Consider the following 16,083-nt stretch of genomic DNA (forward strand, 5'->3'; position numbering starts at 1 on the left):
AAACAGGACACAGTGATAATGTTCATGTCTATTCCTTTGTGAAATTAATAACAACATTTGATTCTGACCACGAAACAAAACTCTGTACCAATTAACCTCTCTCCAGAATTATTGTCCTTCACTATTATCTGTTTAGTTCAGAACATGCTTTTGTTAACTTTTTGTGTTTGTGACAGTACAGCCTTTGTGAACTAGTGTATAAAAGTAGTCTGTTTTTGATAGAACAACAGAGTAGCCTGCCAGGGCTCTTGAACAGCTGATGTTCTTGGGTTAGTAGAACACAATTAGTTTAGCTTATAGATATTGGTGTTATGTTGTAACAGTGATGCTATTAGTAAATGAAGGGGATGATTAGAATTAAACTAAACAGTCTAAGGTTTTTTTTGTTCCAGACTACCAAAGGTACAATCTCCGGGACAAACCAAGAGTGGCTTACAAGTTGAGTTCATAAGGAATTCCCTGGACCGTCGCAAATCTGTACTTTATCAACACCTTACTTTTTTGAAGAGGTGACAAGAATTATTGATGAGGGAAGGGCAATGGATGGTGTCTACACGGTCTTTAGTAAGGAAACTTGATAAGGTACCTCATGGCAGACTGGTACAGAAGGTAGAGTCTCATGGGATACAGGGTGAGCTGGCTAGGTGAATACGAAACTGGTTTGGTCATAGAAAACAGAGCAATAGTGGAAGGGTGCTTTTCAGAATAGAGATCAGTAACTACTGGTATTCTACAGGGATCACTGCTGGGACTTTTTTGTTTGTATATAGCATAGCACAGCACGAAGACCAGCGCTGACATCACGCATGCGAATGCGCACAGAGACTTCAGTGCGGACAATAGCACATATGCAGAACGGCACGAAGACTGGTACTGATGTCATGCATGCGCAGAACGGTGGGGACTTTGACATGTGAAGAACAGCAAAGAAATTGGCACATTCACAGAACAGCGTGGAGATTTTGGCGGAGACATCGACGCATATGCAGAATGAAACACGCGAACTGCTCCTGGCAGAAATCATGCCATTGCATAGATGAGCATTCTCGAAAATACCATTCCCTAATTCACGTTGCCAAAACACAGGTTATCCCAGAACTACCTGTAGTGTACTGGCATGGATAAAAAATTGATTAACAAAACATTGACTAACTAATATAAGACAGTAAATTTGGATAAAGATGGCATCTTTCGGATGACAATCTGTAAGGGCCACAATTATTTATAAAATATTAATAATTTGGATGAGGAAAGTGAATGTACCATCACCAAGTTTGGGATGACAAAAATAGATTAGGAGGCAAGTCAAGCTGACATTTAGAAAATCTAAAGGAGATCCAAGATGGCGGCGACCCAGCAAGTCTGAGTCTACATTGCTCCTCCCAAGACTTGGGTAAAGTGGGTCACCCACCCCCACCACACTTACCAAATCATTTATAATAGCTGTTTAATTTAATTAGTTGTTTAATATTAAATTTAAACAATCTAATCTTTAGTAAAAATTAGTACTAAAGGGAAGGGAGCCCGCAGCTCTCATCAAGCAGGAACCCCTCCCCCACCCTCTCCAGGTGCAGCTGAGGCGTCCGCAGCCGCCCTGGGGGACTTACCTACGGTGACAAGCCTTGTAGAAATGATCTCAAAAGTGGGCACGAAGATCGACGCTTTCATCGAAGAATCCCGAAATCGATGGGACTCACTCTCGGCCGCGCTGCAGAAGCACGACCGAGACATTAACGAAATCGAGCACCGAGTCGGAGGGGCGGAGCTAAAGGCCGTGACCTCCGAAACTACAGCTCAATCGGCCGTGGATCAGGTCCGGACTCTCGAACAGCGAGTCCGGACCTTAGAGAATCACATTGACGACCTCGATAATCGAGGTCGTCAAAAAAAATTCGTTTGCTGGGCCTTCCCGAACGGGAAGAGGAAGGCCAGCTTACAGTGTTTCTCGATCCAGCTTTTAAATCTGGAAGCTGGATCAGGCCAGGTAAGGGTAGAATGGGTCTACCGTGTCGTAATACGCGGACCCGGCTCGAACCAGCGCCCACGCCCAGTCCTGTTCCGGCTGCAAAGCTACAAGGAGAGGCAGATACTGCTAGAAGCCTCTAGAAATCTTGGAAAAGACCCCCAAGCTATGATCTATAAAGGATCCAAGATCATGTTATTCCAGGACTTTTCCCCAGCTCTGGTCCGAAAGAGGAAGACATTCGACGAGACGAAGAAGCGTTTAAGGGACTTAAATATTCAGTACTCCTTATGCTACCCAGCGACGCTACGCTTTAACCATGAAGGATCCGTATATAACTTCGGCCAGAAAAGGCTAAGGAATTCTTGGACTCTCTTAGATAAACTATAGGACATAATGGATGTTGGTTTGTCTTTCGCCCCGCTTTGGTTTATATCTCCCCCTTTTTTTTCTCTTATCTTACTGTTTAATATTATCATGGGGGGTGGGGAGAGGGATTTGATTTTCTCCTCCCCCCCTTGGGGTTGTTTTCTTTTATTATTTTATGTATATATGTGGGATATATGTATATGTGTGTGTGTATATATATATATATATATATATTATATATATATATAAGCTGGGGGGTTTGGTTAATGTTGGTGGGGGGAGGTGGTTACCTTATTCAATTTTACCTCTGTCTTTAGGAGCGGGGTTGTTTCTCCCTTGTTATTTTGTATTACTATACTTATATTTAATTATTATTTGTTGAGGTTGTAATTTTATAGTTATATGTTTATATATGGTATTAACATTACCAAATATATCCAGGTGTTGGTATGGGTGGGGGTAGGGTGCTCACTGTTAACTCTAGCTTTGTATTATATCTGAATTCTCCTCATTTTATTGAGGAGCGCCTGGGTCAAGGGTGGGGCATTGGTTGGGAGTGGATATGATGGACTTTTGGAGAGGAAGTGGCACCCCCTGGGAACAAGGGGGAAAATCTCCACTTAGAGACATTTTATTTTTTTTTATTTAGAAATAGTTTTTCATTGTATTGTTGTGAGTGTATTAGAGAGCCTTTATTTTTGTAAATTTTTTATGCTCTACGCTCAGGATGTTCTGGATAGGGATTCCCCTCCCGAGGGGTCTCGGATTTGCACGGATGATTATGGTTGATCAGTCGGTTAAGCGGTGCACCTGGAATGTCAAGGGGAGTAATTCGCCAGTCAAAAGGAAGAAAATATTATCAAATCTTAAGAAGGTAGGAGTTGATATAGCTCTCCTACAGGAGACACACCTGTCGGATAAAGAACACTTGAAATTACGACAGGGTGGATTTGATCAGGCCTTTTTTTCTTCTTTTAGCTCAAAAAGCAGGGGAATTGTTATTCTTGTTCGGAAGAATTTCCCTTTCAAAATCCTAAAGCAGATAAAAGACGAATCTGGACAATATATTTTGATTAAAGCCCTCATAAATGGAGAGGGATATGGGATTTTAAATTTGTATTGCCCCCCCAGCACACCCCTTTAAATTTATAACGGAAGCCTTTTCAAAATTGATGGCTTTTGGTGCCCGTCATACAATTATAGGGGGAGACTTTAATTGTATTATGGATCCGGAAATAGATAGGATTCCCAAGAGTACTGCAGGAGTATCTCCCAGATCTAGACAATTGATGGATCTGAACAAAGAATTAGGATTAGTAGATGTATGGAGATGTCTTCCTCCACAGGGCAGAGATTTTTCTTTCTACTCTAATCCACATAAATGTCATACCAGAATTGATATGTTTTTTGCCCCCTCGATTTTTTTAAATTCCATATCATCCTGTAAAATAGGTAGTATAGCAATTTCCGACCACGCTGCTGTATATATGGAAACTAAGGCGAGGAATAATGGGACATCCCCTCGGCATTGGCGTATGGACCCTTTCCGAATGAAAGATAGTAAATTTGTAAAGTACTTCTCTCAAGAAATTAAAACTTTTTTAGAAATTAATCCAGGTACAGCTAGCAACCCATCAATGATGTGGGAGACCATCAAAGCTTACACGCGAGGTTTGATCATCTCCTACTCAGCGACCCAGAAGAAATTGAAGGGAGAACAACAGCGTCTGCTTGAAGCTCGCTTAAAAGCAGCTGAAACAGCATACACTGATAGACCTTCTATTATTAAATTGCAAAGGATTACGGCTCTTAGGACAGCTCTAAACACTACGCTTACTCAAACGGCTAAGAGGGAAATATTATTTGCAAAACAAAGGTTATATGAATTTGGCGACAAACCGGGTAGATACTTAGCATTTCTTGCAAAGAAAAAAAAGGCCCCTCAGACTATTACGTCTATCAAGGAAAGTACGGATATTTTGACTCATGATCATAAAAAGATTAATGCGATCTTTAGAGAATTTTATTCTAAGTTATATAAATCGCAGGATTGTGAAGATAGGACTAGGAGGATGCAGTCATTTTTTAAAAATTTGACCTTTCCAGGGCCTAACTCCGGAACAGGTATTGGTCCTAAATGCTCCTCTAACAGTCCAAGAAATACTTGATGCAATTAGGCAACTTCAGAGCGGTAAGGCACCGGGCTCAGATGGTTTTCAAGCTGAATTCTATAAAGAATTTACAGGAATATTGGCTGGTCCAATTATGGACATGTATAACTATGCATATAGTCAGGGCTGTCTCCCGCCTTCGCTGAAAGAGGCAAATATCTCTCTTATCCTTAAAAAAGGAAAGGATCCAGAAGATTGTACATCATATAGACCAATATCCTTGCTAAATGTAGATTTTAAAATCCTTTCTAAAACGTTAGCACTGAGACTAGAAAGGGTACTGCCACATATTATAAAGGAGGATCAGACGGGGTTTATTAAGGGCCGTAGATCATCCAATAATATTAGAAGGGTTTTGAATATGATTCAAGCCTGTCATCAGGGAAAGATACCAGGAGTAGTAGTTCCATTAGACGCGGAAAAGGCATTTGATAGGGTTGAATGGTCATATTTGTTTTACACATTGGAAAGGTTTGGTGTTGGACAGGTGTTTACCAAATGGGTCTCAACATTATATAATGATCCCAAAGCAGTTGTGGTTACCAATGGATTAGGTTCAGATACTTCAGTGTGGGTAGGGGCTGCCATCAGGGATGTCCCCTCTCGCCATTGTTATTTACGCTAATAATTGAACCACTCGCAGAAGCTACACGAGCTGATCCTAATATAACGGCCCCGAGGATTGGTACAGGTAAACATAAAATTACCCTTTATGCAGATGATGTCCTTCTATTCCTCAGTAATCCTCTGATGTCCGTACCTCGCCTAATCCAAGTGATTAATACATTTAGCGCATTCTCAGGCTATAATATTAATTTTTCAAAATCGGAGGCTATGCCAATGGGTGGCCTTGCTATGACACCCCACTTAGTGGACGGATCCCTTTTTCCCTTTCGTTGGTCCCTGGAGGGCTTCTTATATTTAGGCATTTTTATTACTCCAGTATTTGGTCAGTTGTATAAGGCTAATTTTGTGCATTTACTGGAAAGGATAAGGCAGGACTTCCAGCGATGGGGAGACCTTCCAATTTCCTGGTTGGGTAGAATAGCACTAATCAAAATGAATGTCCTGCCCCATCTCCTATATCCTATGAGAATGCTTCCGGTGATGCTGCCGAGGACGGCTCTATGTAAATTATATGGTTGGCTGGGTTCCTTTATCTGGAATCATAGACGGCCCCTCATTAAGCTGAAGAAGCTACAGCTTTCACAGACAAGGGGAGGATTGGACTTTAGGAAATATCAGTTAAGTTCCCTATTAAGTTACATAGCTGATTGGGTCTTGTCTGATCCACAATCAATCTGGTTAGACATCGAGGCCTCTCAAGTAAAATACCCATTTATTAACCTTTTAGTTTAAGACAAGAGGAAAATCATTACAGATCACTGTAAAAACCCTATAATACTAAACACAATTAAGGCTTGGAATATAATGCGGCAAAATGAGGGCAACTCACATAAAACATCCCCCTATGCACCGATAGTGGGAGCATGGGAATTCCAACCGGGGTTTACAGATGCCACTTTTAAACTCTGGAGATCCAGGGGTATCTCATGTTTAGGGGACCTACTTAAGGATGGGGTCCTGATGTCTTTTGAACAGCTGCGTCAGAAATTCGGATTACCTAATGGAAACCTCTTTTGATATTTCCAAATTCGAGATTATATACAGAAGAAGACTACGTTATTAGATAGTCTTTATAAATCAGATAGAGAATGTAGTGTCCTACGACCAGTGGGGGTATCTTCCGTCAGTACTATTTATCATTTACTACATGATGAAGTATCGGGAGATATGGATAATCTGCTTAAAATATGGGATCAGGATTTGGGACTAGAAATCTCTATAGAAACGTGGAATGATATTTGGGAAAACGCTAGAAGAATTACTATCTGTAACAGAACCCAGGCTATCCAGCTGAAGATACTTCATAGGGCCCATATAGCACCGGTTCAACTGGCAAAATTTAAGGCAGGAGCATCTCCAATGTGTCCCAACTGCAAAATAGAGGTGGGCACTCTTGTACATTGCCTATGGATCTGTCATAAGATCCGTAGATATTGGACTAAAGTAGCAAGTACCCTGACAGAAATTTTAGGAACGGAAATTAAAGTGGACCCTCTATCTCTCCTTTTGGGCTTTTCGAACTTACCCTCCCTGGACATGTACGGGAAGAGATTATTTTCTATTCTTTCTTTCTGTGCAAGGAAAAATATTTTGGTGAACTGGGTGGCTGAGGGCCCCCCTAGAGTTTCAAATTGGTACAGATTAATTATGGAATGTATTCCCCTTGATTTCCTTACAAATATGGTGCACCGAAAGACCGAATTATTTTATAAAATATGGCAGCCCTTCTTGAATTACATAAATACAGATATTTTGGCTATCCTAACAAGGGCTTTTATTTAATTGAGATTACAAACCTGGCTGGTCCGGGGCCCCTTAGGAGAGGAATCCCACATGAATACGGGTTTTATTACATCTGATGTTAACACATTCCGAGCATGTAAGAGACTCTGGTTAGTTGTAGGTTAGATTAGTAGATAGTTGAGTTTTGGTTTTTTTTCTTTTTCGGTTTTTTTTTTCTTTTGTTAAATTTTGGCTCTTGTATATTTGATTTAATTGTATATCAATGTTTATATTTGAGAGTTTTGTTTATTTTTGTAAACTTGTAAAAATGTTAAATGTGTAATAAAAATATCTATATAAAAAAAATCTAAAGAATGAATGGGTAAAAACCTGGCAGATAGAAGACAATATGGGAAAATGTGAGGTTATGTAGTTTAGCAGGAAAAGTCAAGGAGCTGAATTTTATTAAAATCTAGAAAGACTGTAGAAAGATGTAGCAAAGAGGGATTTGGAGGTACTCATGCATAAATCATCCAGCTTCAGCAGGTAATAAGGATGTTGGCCTATATTTCAAAGGGAACAGAATTTGAAACTAGGAGGACTTACCAAAACTAAACAAGGCACTAGTCAAATCACACCTAGATTACCATGAATAGATGTAGCCCCTTTATCTCAGGAAAGATATATTGGCAATGGAGATAATCCAAAGTAGTTTCAATAGGTCAATTCCATGGAATGATTTTATGAGAAGCAGTTGAGTTAGGCTTATCCTCATTGATCTTTAGAAGAATGAGAGGTGACCCTACAAAATCTTTAGACAGTAAGAGGTACTTTTCTATCTTCTGAGAGTGTCAAGGACGAGATGTAATAATCTCAGAGTAAGGGGTCTCCTATTTAAAACAGAGATGAGAGGGATTTCTTCTCTCAGATTATAGTAAATCTGTGGAATCCTTTACCGACGTGGGCTGCCAAGGCTGAGTTTGATGGAGTTTTAGTCAGTAATGAAATCAAAGGCTACCTATCACCACAATGTTCACTGACTTACATTGGCACTCATTAAGCAATATCTTAATTTTAAAATTTTAGCCTTTGTTTACAGATCACTTGATGGCCTTATGCTTTCCAACCTTCTCCAGTCCCACAGCCCACAAAGTGTTATGCTTAAATTACTTCACCATTACTAACTGCATCTTCTTTTGTCAAGACTCTGGGGTTCTTTTCTCAAACCTGTCTGTCTCTCTATTTTTAAAACCTACAACTTTGATCTAATATCTCTTTATACAGCTCCGGGTCAAATTTGATTTTATAATGCTCCCATGATATGTGCTCTGGGACAATTAATCATACTAAAGGCAAAACATATATGAGGGAGGGTGTAAGATATTGTTCAATAAACTTCTCTCCATCATTATGTCAGAAATTTAAATGTATACAATTCCACCTGCAACTGCACAAATAACAAAAGTCCATGCTTAGACATGAACAATATACAGACTTGAATGAGTCATTCACTGCAGAATACCCCATCACTAACCTGCATGTATAGTCTTTTTGCTTTGAATTGATTTTCTGGTGAAAGGTGATGTCAGGATGTTCATGGTGGAATATCAGAATGGCATGGCAATGCCATTGATAGTCATGGAAAAGTGGTTAGACTCCATCTTGGATATTATAGCCACAGAAATACTGTGGCTACAAGAGCAAGTCAGAGGATATGAATCCTGCAGCAAGTAATTCGCCTCCTAACTCCCCAGAGACTGTTCATTATATACAAGACACAAGTCATTAGTATAATGGGAAGTATCCCATTACACTTTCCTGGATGAGTGCAGATCAACCAACACTCAATAAGCTTGACACTATCGTGGACAAAGCAACCCATTTGATTGAATGGCACCACATCCACAAACAATCTTTCCACCACCAATGTTCAGTAAGAGCAGTGTGAGCCATCTACAAGATACATGCAGAAATTCATCAAGGCAGCAGCTTACTCCCATCTTCTCAAGGGCAACTACAAAGGGGCAATAAATACTGGCCCAGCTGGCAATGCCCTTACCCCATGAATGAATAAAATAAAATAAAATTATGTCTGGCATTTGTGTATCATGAATGTTGCTTGCCACTTATAACTGTCATCACAAATGTTGCCCAGGCTTGCTACGCAAAAGTACAGATAGTTTCACTAACCAGACCCAAATATTGTGCTATCAAATTCTCCAATTCTAAACTTAACAATGGAACAGGTGGAGCAGATTGTTAATGGAAAAGCTGGTGATATCTAGACAGAATACTGTCTTAACAAATATTTAAACTAAATGTGCTAGGGCTGAAATCATTGCTCTTAACTACAATTATCTGTCTTTGCTCCAAATTCTGGAAGGTTTCTTCATAAATCCTGTGAATTCAGGTTTGCTCAGATTCCTTGCAGCCAAACTCAGTTAATGGTGTGATGTATCAATGTGCATATACTGTTGCTAAGGGTGACATCCCTTACAAATGAAGAGAAAACTATACAAACTTATCTCATACAGGAGCTTTACAACAAGGAGCAATAGACAACTCTTAATCCAAATACTCATTCTATTTAACATTCATAAGTACTACCTTGCACATCATAGTAATTCATCCATTTGAAAAATCAAGCTCATGTAGGCACTTAATAAATAAAAAAAATCAGCTTCATTGGGTTATAACTGCCTCCAGTATCTGTTTTGCTGGCACTTTTTGATCAAGTAAAAATCAATTGATTTGCTAATGTTAATTCAATTTTCAAATAGTCATACTTAGTAATTCATTCAATACAGATATAATCAGTGTCTTCCTTAATAAAGGGGAAATATATTCAACTTAATTTTCATTGACCATCTTAATTCTCATCCTAATTTATTAAACAGCAGCATGAAAAAAGTAATTTCCCATAAACTAAAACAGGCTCTACTCATATTTTCAGTGAAGTATTACTTATTGGAGCTTTTACTTGGATATATCTCAGAAAAGAGTATATAACAGTTAGAATATTCAAACAGTTTTAATTTAAATTCAACGTGTACTAAAATCAAGAAAGTTGCCTTCATATAAAGTGCAACCAACAGAAAGCATGAATGTCAGGGTTGTATGATAAATGTTTCCAGGAATTTTATATCTAAGAAACAGTTGGATTCTGTGGTGGATTATTTATAGGTTCCTGCTGAATAGATGTGATTAGATGAGCTGGATTACGTTCTGTATCTGTTTTCCTAACTTTCTGAATAACTATGGGTAGTCCACAGCAGAAATGTCCAAACATTTTGTATATAGAGTTTAGTTAGACTTTACATGAGTGGATTATATTAGCATCATGTTAACATATTATTAATGTACTATTCCCACAATCCTTCAAAAGAAAACTCCAGATAAATCTCCAGTATTCTGGTTTAGGTTTTATTCAGCAAAAAAAGGCAACAGTGCAAAGAGCAGCCATTTCTTAATTTCTAAAGCTATTATATTCAAATAGGACAAACAAATGTTATATGCTAAGTACAAGTCGAAAGGAATTACACGTGCTTTGTCAGCACTGGACTAAACAAATTTAGACATCTTGCTCAATGTACTAGTTTGTGTGAGAGGACATTATTCCATCTATTTGCTTTCTGTGCAAAGAACCACTCAAAACTGAAAAGTTAAGTGCTCCTAGGTGACATCTTGATATTCTCAAATGGCTTTGGTACATGGTCAATATTGTTCTGGCATAATTCGGTTTCTGGTATCTGTCCTTTGGGACCATTTGGTCATAAATTGCAAGATTGGGACCCAGTAATTGTGAGCTTTGAAAATCAAGGCTCTGGATGTTAAATTAAGATCCCAACATCTCCAGAGCAGTTTTGAAATTCAAAGGCATAATACAACAGAGGAATGGAAAACACAAATAAAACTACTTAAGTGCACCTTTATCTCATTCAGGGACACTTTAGGAACCATTAATGTTTTGAATTCCTTTTCCCAGCAAGCCCAAACTGTGTTTGTAACCTGTTAGTGCACAATCATCACATTTGCAGGAAGACCCTGATAATTTATTCTGCAGTATTTTGAATTGAATTCTGAGGGACCAAATAATGCCAGCAAGAGCACTGCACCAAACCTCGTTAACAGTAGCTGCTTCTGAAATTGTATCCTTCCAAGGTACTATTTGCTGAAACAAACAAGTCCTTAGATACGAAAGCAATTCTTGTCCTAATGCAGCAAAATTTGGACATATCCAGGCTTGGAATGAAAATTGATAATATTCACACCACACCGGCAATGACCATCTGCAATAAAAGACAAGCTAATCATCGCCCCTTGGCATTCAATGGCATTACTATCACCGAACACATCACAATTAATAGCCCAGGAGTTACCAAACACTGGAAGATAAACTAGACTAGGCATATAAATACAGTGGCTACAGGAGCAGGTCAGAGGGTAGGAATGCTGCGAGTAACTCACCTCCTGACTCCCCCTAAAGACACTCAGTAGCAACAGTGTGTACTACCTATAAGATGGGCTGCAGAAAATCACCAAGGTTCCTTAAACAGTACCATTCAAACCCACAACTACTTCCATCCAGAAAGACAATTGCAGCAAATACATGGGGACACCATCATCTTCAAGTTCCCCTCCAAGCCACTCACCATCCAGACTTAGAAATATATCACCATTCCTTCAGTGTTATTCGGTCAAATTTCTCAGATTTGCTTTCTAAGAGTGCTGTGGATCCCATTTCCTGCACCGGATAGCAATAGTTCAAGAAGGCAGGTCACTATCACCTCAACTAGGAGCAGACAACAAATGCTGACTGAGCCAGTAGTGCCCATATCCCATGAGTGAACCAAAGAAAGTGAGGCAGTGACAGCCCCCAAAATACTGATGCCAGGCAGGCAGCTCTTGCCCCCAGAGATACTTGACATCTTTAACCGGGTGTCGGGCTTGCCTCATGGCCAACTGAACAATCAAATACATTACTTTGAGATGCTGTTTATAAACAAGTACTTATCATTCCTACATAAAACTTTAGGATTTAATTGCCCCAATTATACAAAATGCCAGTTCATTCTTCAGAGCTGCCAGTCAACTGAGCAGTATTACTAAAATGTTTTGGTATTAGTCATTTTTACATGATAACTGGTAGCTCTGAAGTATAGATTTAACAATGATACGATGAAGCAAATAGAATCAGAAGTTTAGCATTAAAAATGGTCACTCCACAGCTTCCATTAGATGCCATGCTAACATTTTAATGCAGTTTAGGATAGAATGCAAACTTTTACGTTAAAAACATATTAATCATAGACCAAGTATTATAGTGTCATAAAACTTTGTTTTGAACAATTTCCCAAGATTCATCCTTCACGTAAATATGACATTATGGAATTCCTAAACATTTCAATGTCTGAACAAATCAGAGCACACTGTACATTGCCACTGTGCCTAAAATGACTAAACAGATACGTAACAGATGACATTTGGGTTATAAGATCTATTCATAGTTTCTGTTGACTTATGCTGTGCTGCTTACTTCATGGCCTCTATTGGCATTTTAACTACCTAACAAGATCCACACATATAGTGCAACATGACTGTAATGCCGCCTGGCATTTATGGAATTTGAAGCCAGCAGAGGCAAATGTCTTCCAAAATTGAAAGGAATGGCAAAATTGTGGATATAAAATGCATCATAAACTATTTTCCAAAAGTAATGTATGATCAATTGTACAAAACTATTTGTACCTCAACATGTCAAACACAAAATGTTGAGAAAAGCTGGCTGGCCTTAAACCAAATTTAAACTGAAAGAAATTCAAAAAGTTATGATTAGAAGTTAAGAGCCAGACAAGGGTTTGAGGGAATGATTTGTAAAATCATTGGTAATGAAACAGGATAAACTTTCAAAGCAAGTTATAAGATCCTTTCCACATAACACCAGTGAAGTGTGTTCATGTCAATGAAGTATAAGGAGCAGACTAACAAATCACATCAATAAAACACAACATACTGTTTATATATTTTAATCATATGCACTCAAAAAGGAGACCAGTAAACAGGATAGCTCTACTAAAATCAATGCCAATCGGGATATTTCAACTAAATATTCTGCAATGGGGGGTAGTAAATACATTACTTCTGAGATGCTGTTGTAAACAAATATACGTCGTCCCACACACAGAACATTAGGATTTGATTGTCCAATCACGCAGAACTTCAGTACATCCTTCAGAGCTTCCCGGCAACTAAACAGTATTACTAAAATCTTTTAGTACCAGTAATTTCTCTATGATAACTGGCAGGTTCTAAAATATAAATTTAACAATGCTTTGAAGTAAATAGAACCGGAAGGTTATTAAAAATTGTCACTCCACAATTCTAATATTTTAATGCAGTTTATAACATATTTAATCAGACGAAGAATTAGAATATAAACTTTTCTCTGAACTGCATAACGTACATCCTTCACATAAAAGGTGATGTTATGAAATTCCTACACATTTCAACATCTTAACAAATCAGAGTACATTGTCACTGTGCCTAAAATGGCTGAACTGATGTACAGCATTTAGGCTGTAAGGTTTGTTCTATAGTTTCTGTTGGCCCGTGTTTTGTTCGCTGCGCTGTTTACTTCATGGCCTCATTGCCATTTTAAACACCAACGAAGTGTGCGCTCCAAGGTGCATTTTCTTAGGACGTAATGACAGCGCCCTCTATTCAAATATGATACTTCTGACTAGCCGGGAATATCATCTATAACCGATTCACAACGGGGAGGGGGCAAGAGATAGCGTTCAAAACACAATCTCCATCAGGAGACGGAATTTGTATTTGCAATTGGTGCTGCATAAAATTGATACCCCTCGCATGCAGCAATGCATGCAGGAGCAACGCTAACAAATACACTCATTGCACGCAACAGTTTATGTAACAGATTTATAATACACTTCGCATGGAGGCTCATCCCATATCAATTCTGCAATATTTGGACTCAGCTGTCATCGACTTCGAACACTTGCAACCAACTGTCTGACAAGCTGAGTCCCAACGCAGACCATTTAAATACCCATCATCGTGGAGAAAACTGCACCGTCAAAATCCACTGTCTTTTTCAGTGAAGTTGCATTTCATTTAAATGCTCCTTCAAAACTGCCGAGCCCGCGAGTAAAACCAACACTGTTATTCACTGCGTCCTGCAGCCCCCGCACTCCACCGCTGGGTTTTGTCAGGGCGAGAAGACATTTAAAAAATGTATATTTTGCTTGACCACTTGATTTTTTTTATATACAAAAGGGGAATAATATCCACTTACCGACGCCAAATTTCTCCTCTTCCGTCGGTGTCCACATCTCGCCCGGCACTGGACAAGCCCGAGCGTCGGCCGCTTCGCATGGAATTCTCCCACGGTGCGCGCGCGTCGGAGAGGCGATGTGATCGCCCACTGACCCGGCACCGAAGTGACTGTCCTCCTCTCCCTGGGTCGGTGGCGGAGCAGCACCTCGATGACTGCCTCTCCCGACCCGAACCCGGCTCCGACTCCGGCTTCGGTTTCGGCTCCGGCTCTCACTCATTGTGCCGCAGAATCTCCCACAAACGCCATCCAGAGTCACGCTACGGCTTTAGCTACCGTCCCTCCTCGTCGTCCGTTACAGCGGCCGCGCGCCTGTAGGCATGCGCTGCCTAACGGAAAGCGTTCACGCGGCCATAGGTGCAGGAGGACGCGCGAGGCCGCCCGGCGGCAGCCGATAGGATGGGGAACGTTGTTACCATGACGACCGAGCAGACGCTCGCGCGAGTGAAAACGGTGGCCCTTCCCTGCGCACGAGAATCGTCCAGAGGTTTTGTTTGTGGCGGGTTGCGGTAAATAAACCACAACAACCAAGCGAATACCTACTGTACAGCAACCAATTTCAAAGATCAGTGACCAAAGTAGTCGCCCCGTCACCCAGTCAAGCGCGAGTCTGCTTCGAATATTATGCGTATATGTCCAGACTAAATCGTACAGCCCATTTAAAAGCTTGTGAAATGACAAACCGAGAAATAGTTTGCCTGTACATCAGTCTGGAGAAGATGATCCTGCAGAGAATGATTACTTCTGTCACGCAGATTGGTGTAATTTTGCTCGCCATGGAAATCCTGACAATCTGAGGTGCTAATTATGGAGGTGATTATTCGTGCCCACCGCACCGAATAATTTACTGGTTAAGTACCGATCTGGTGAGAAGTTAGATTGAAGACAACACTGTTGCTTCAAAATACTGCGTGTGCTGGAGATATCAAATAAAAAATGCTGAAAATACTCAGCAAGTCAAGCAGCATATGGGGAAAGAAATTAACGTTTCGAGTCAATGACCTTTCATCCATACTGTTCGAGCCCGCATGTCCAAGACTCGAGGACAGCACCACCATCATCAGCGAAAAAGGTTGCTTTTTACAAAGGAGGTACATAGTTCTGCACCCACAACAAATTAATTCGGGGATCGCAAAAAATACATGCCAATCTGAATAGCAAGCAGAAAAAGGAGCTCCAAAATTTGATTTGACGCAGTTCTCAGAAATGTGTTAGGTCAAAATGATTCTGCTACTAAGCTTCTGAAATGATAACTGGCGTTTAAACAGTCATTGTAAATAAGTTAGATGAAACAGAAAGTGCTCGAAACAGCAGTGAAAAGAAAAACAGTTAATGTTTCTAGCAATCAGACGTCAAAATTGGAAAAATAATTCCAACAAGGCGATGTCCTGACCTGGGAGAAGCACAAAAACTGGAAACAAGCTTGCCAAAAACAAAAATCCATAAAACTCCTATCACTAATATGTAATCAAAAACATTTATATAAATGATTTGGATGTGAGCATAAGAGGTATAATTAGTAAGTTTGCAGATGACATCAAAATTGGAGGTGTAGTGGACAGCGAAGAAGGTTACCTCAGATTACAACTGGTTTTTGATCAGATGGGTCAATGGGCTGAGAAGTGGCAGGTGGAGTTTAGTTCAGATAAATGCGAGGTGCTCCATTTTGGGAAAGCAAATCTTAGCAGGACTTACATACTTAATGGTAAGGTCCTAGGGAGCATTACTGAACAAAGAGACCTTGGAGTGCAGGTTCATAGCTCCTTCAAAGTGGAGTCGCAGGTAGATAGAATAGTGAAGAAGGCATTTGGTATGCTTTTCTTTATTGGTCAGAGTATTGAGTACAGGGGTTGTGAGGTCATGTTACGGCTGTACAG

General features: G+C 39.9%; 1 protein-coding gene across 4 annotated transcripts in view; it reads right to left on the bottom strand.

Moving 5' to 3' along the window:
* dock3 (dedicator of cytokinesis 3) overlaps positions 1 to 15,825 on the bottom strand; it is a 980,202-nt gene extending 964,377 nt beyond the window's left edge. For 3 of the 4 annotated variants that reach the window (XM_043708483.2, XM_043708484.2, XM_043708481.2), the window contains exon 1: positions 14,168 to 15,824. In XM_043708483.2, coding sequence (XP_043564418.1) covers positions 14,168 to 14,426 — 259 coding nt within the window. In that variant the 5' untranslated portion in view covers positions 14,427 to 15,824. Of the gene's footprint in view, positions 1 to 14,167 lie in introns of all 4 variants that reach the window. The other variant, XM_043708482.2, reaches the window with a different exon arrangement.
* Positions 15,826 to 16,083: the final 258 nt, after the last annotated feature.

This window comes from Chiloscyllium plagiosum, unplaced genomic scaffold, assembly GCF_037043375.1.
Source record: "Chiloscyllium plagiosum isolate Xiang-an unplaced genomic scaffold, Cpla_swu_hap1 HiC_scaffold_14, whole genome shotgun sequence".
Lineage (NCBI taxonomy): Eukaryota > Metazoa > Chordata > Chondrichthyes > Orectolobiformes > Hemiscylliidae > Chiloscyllium > Chiloscyllium plagiosum.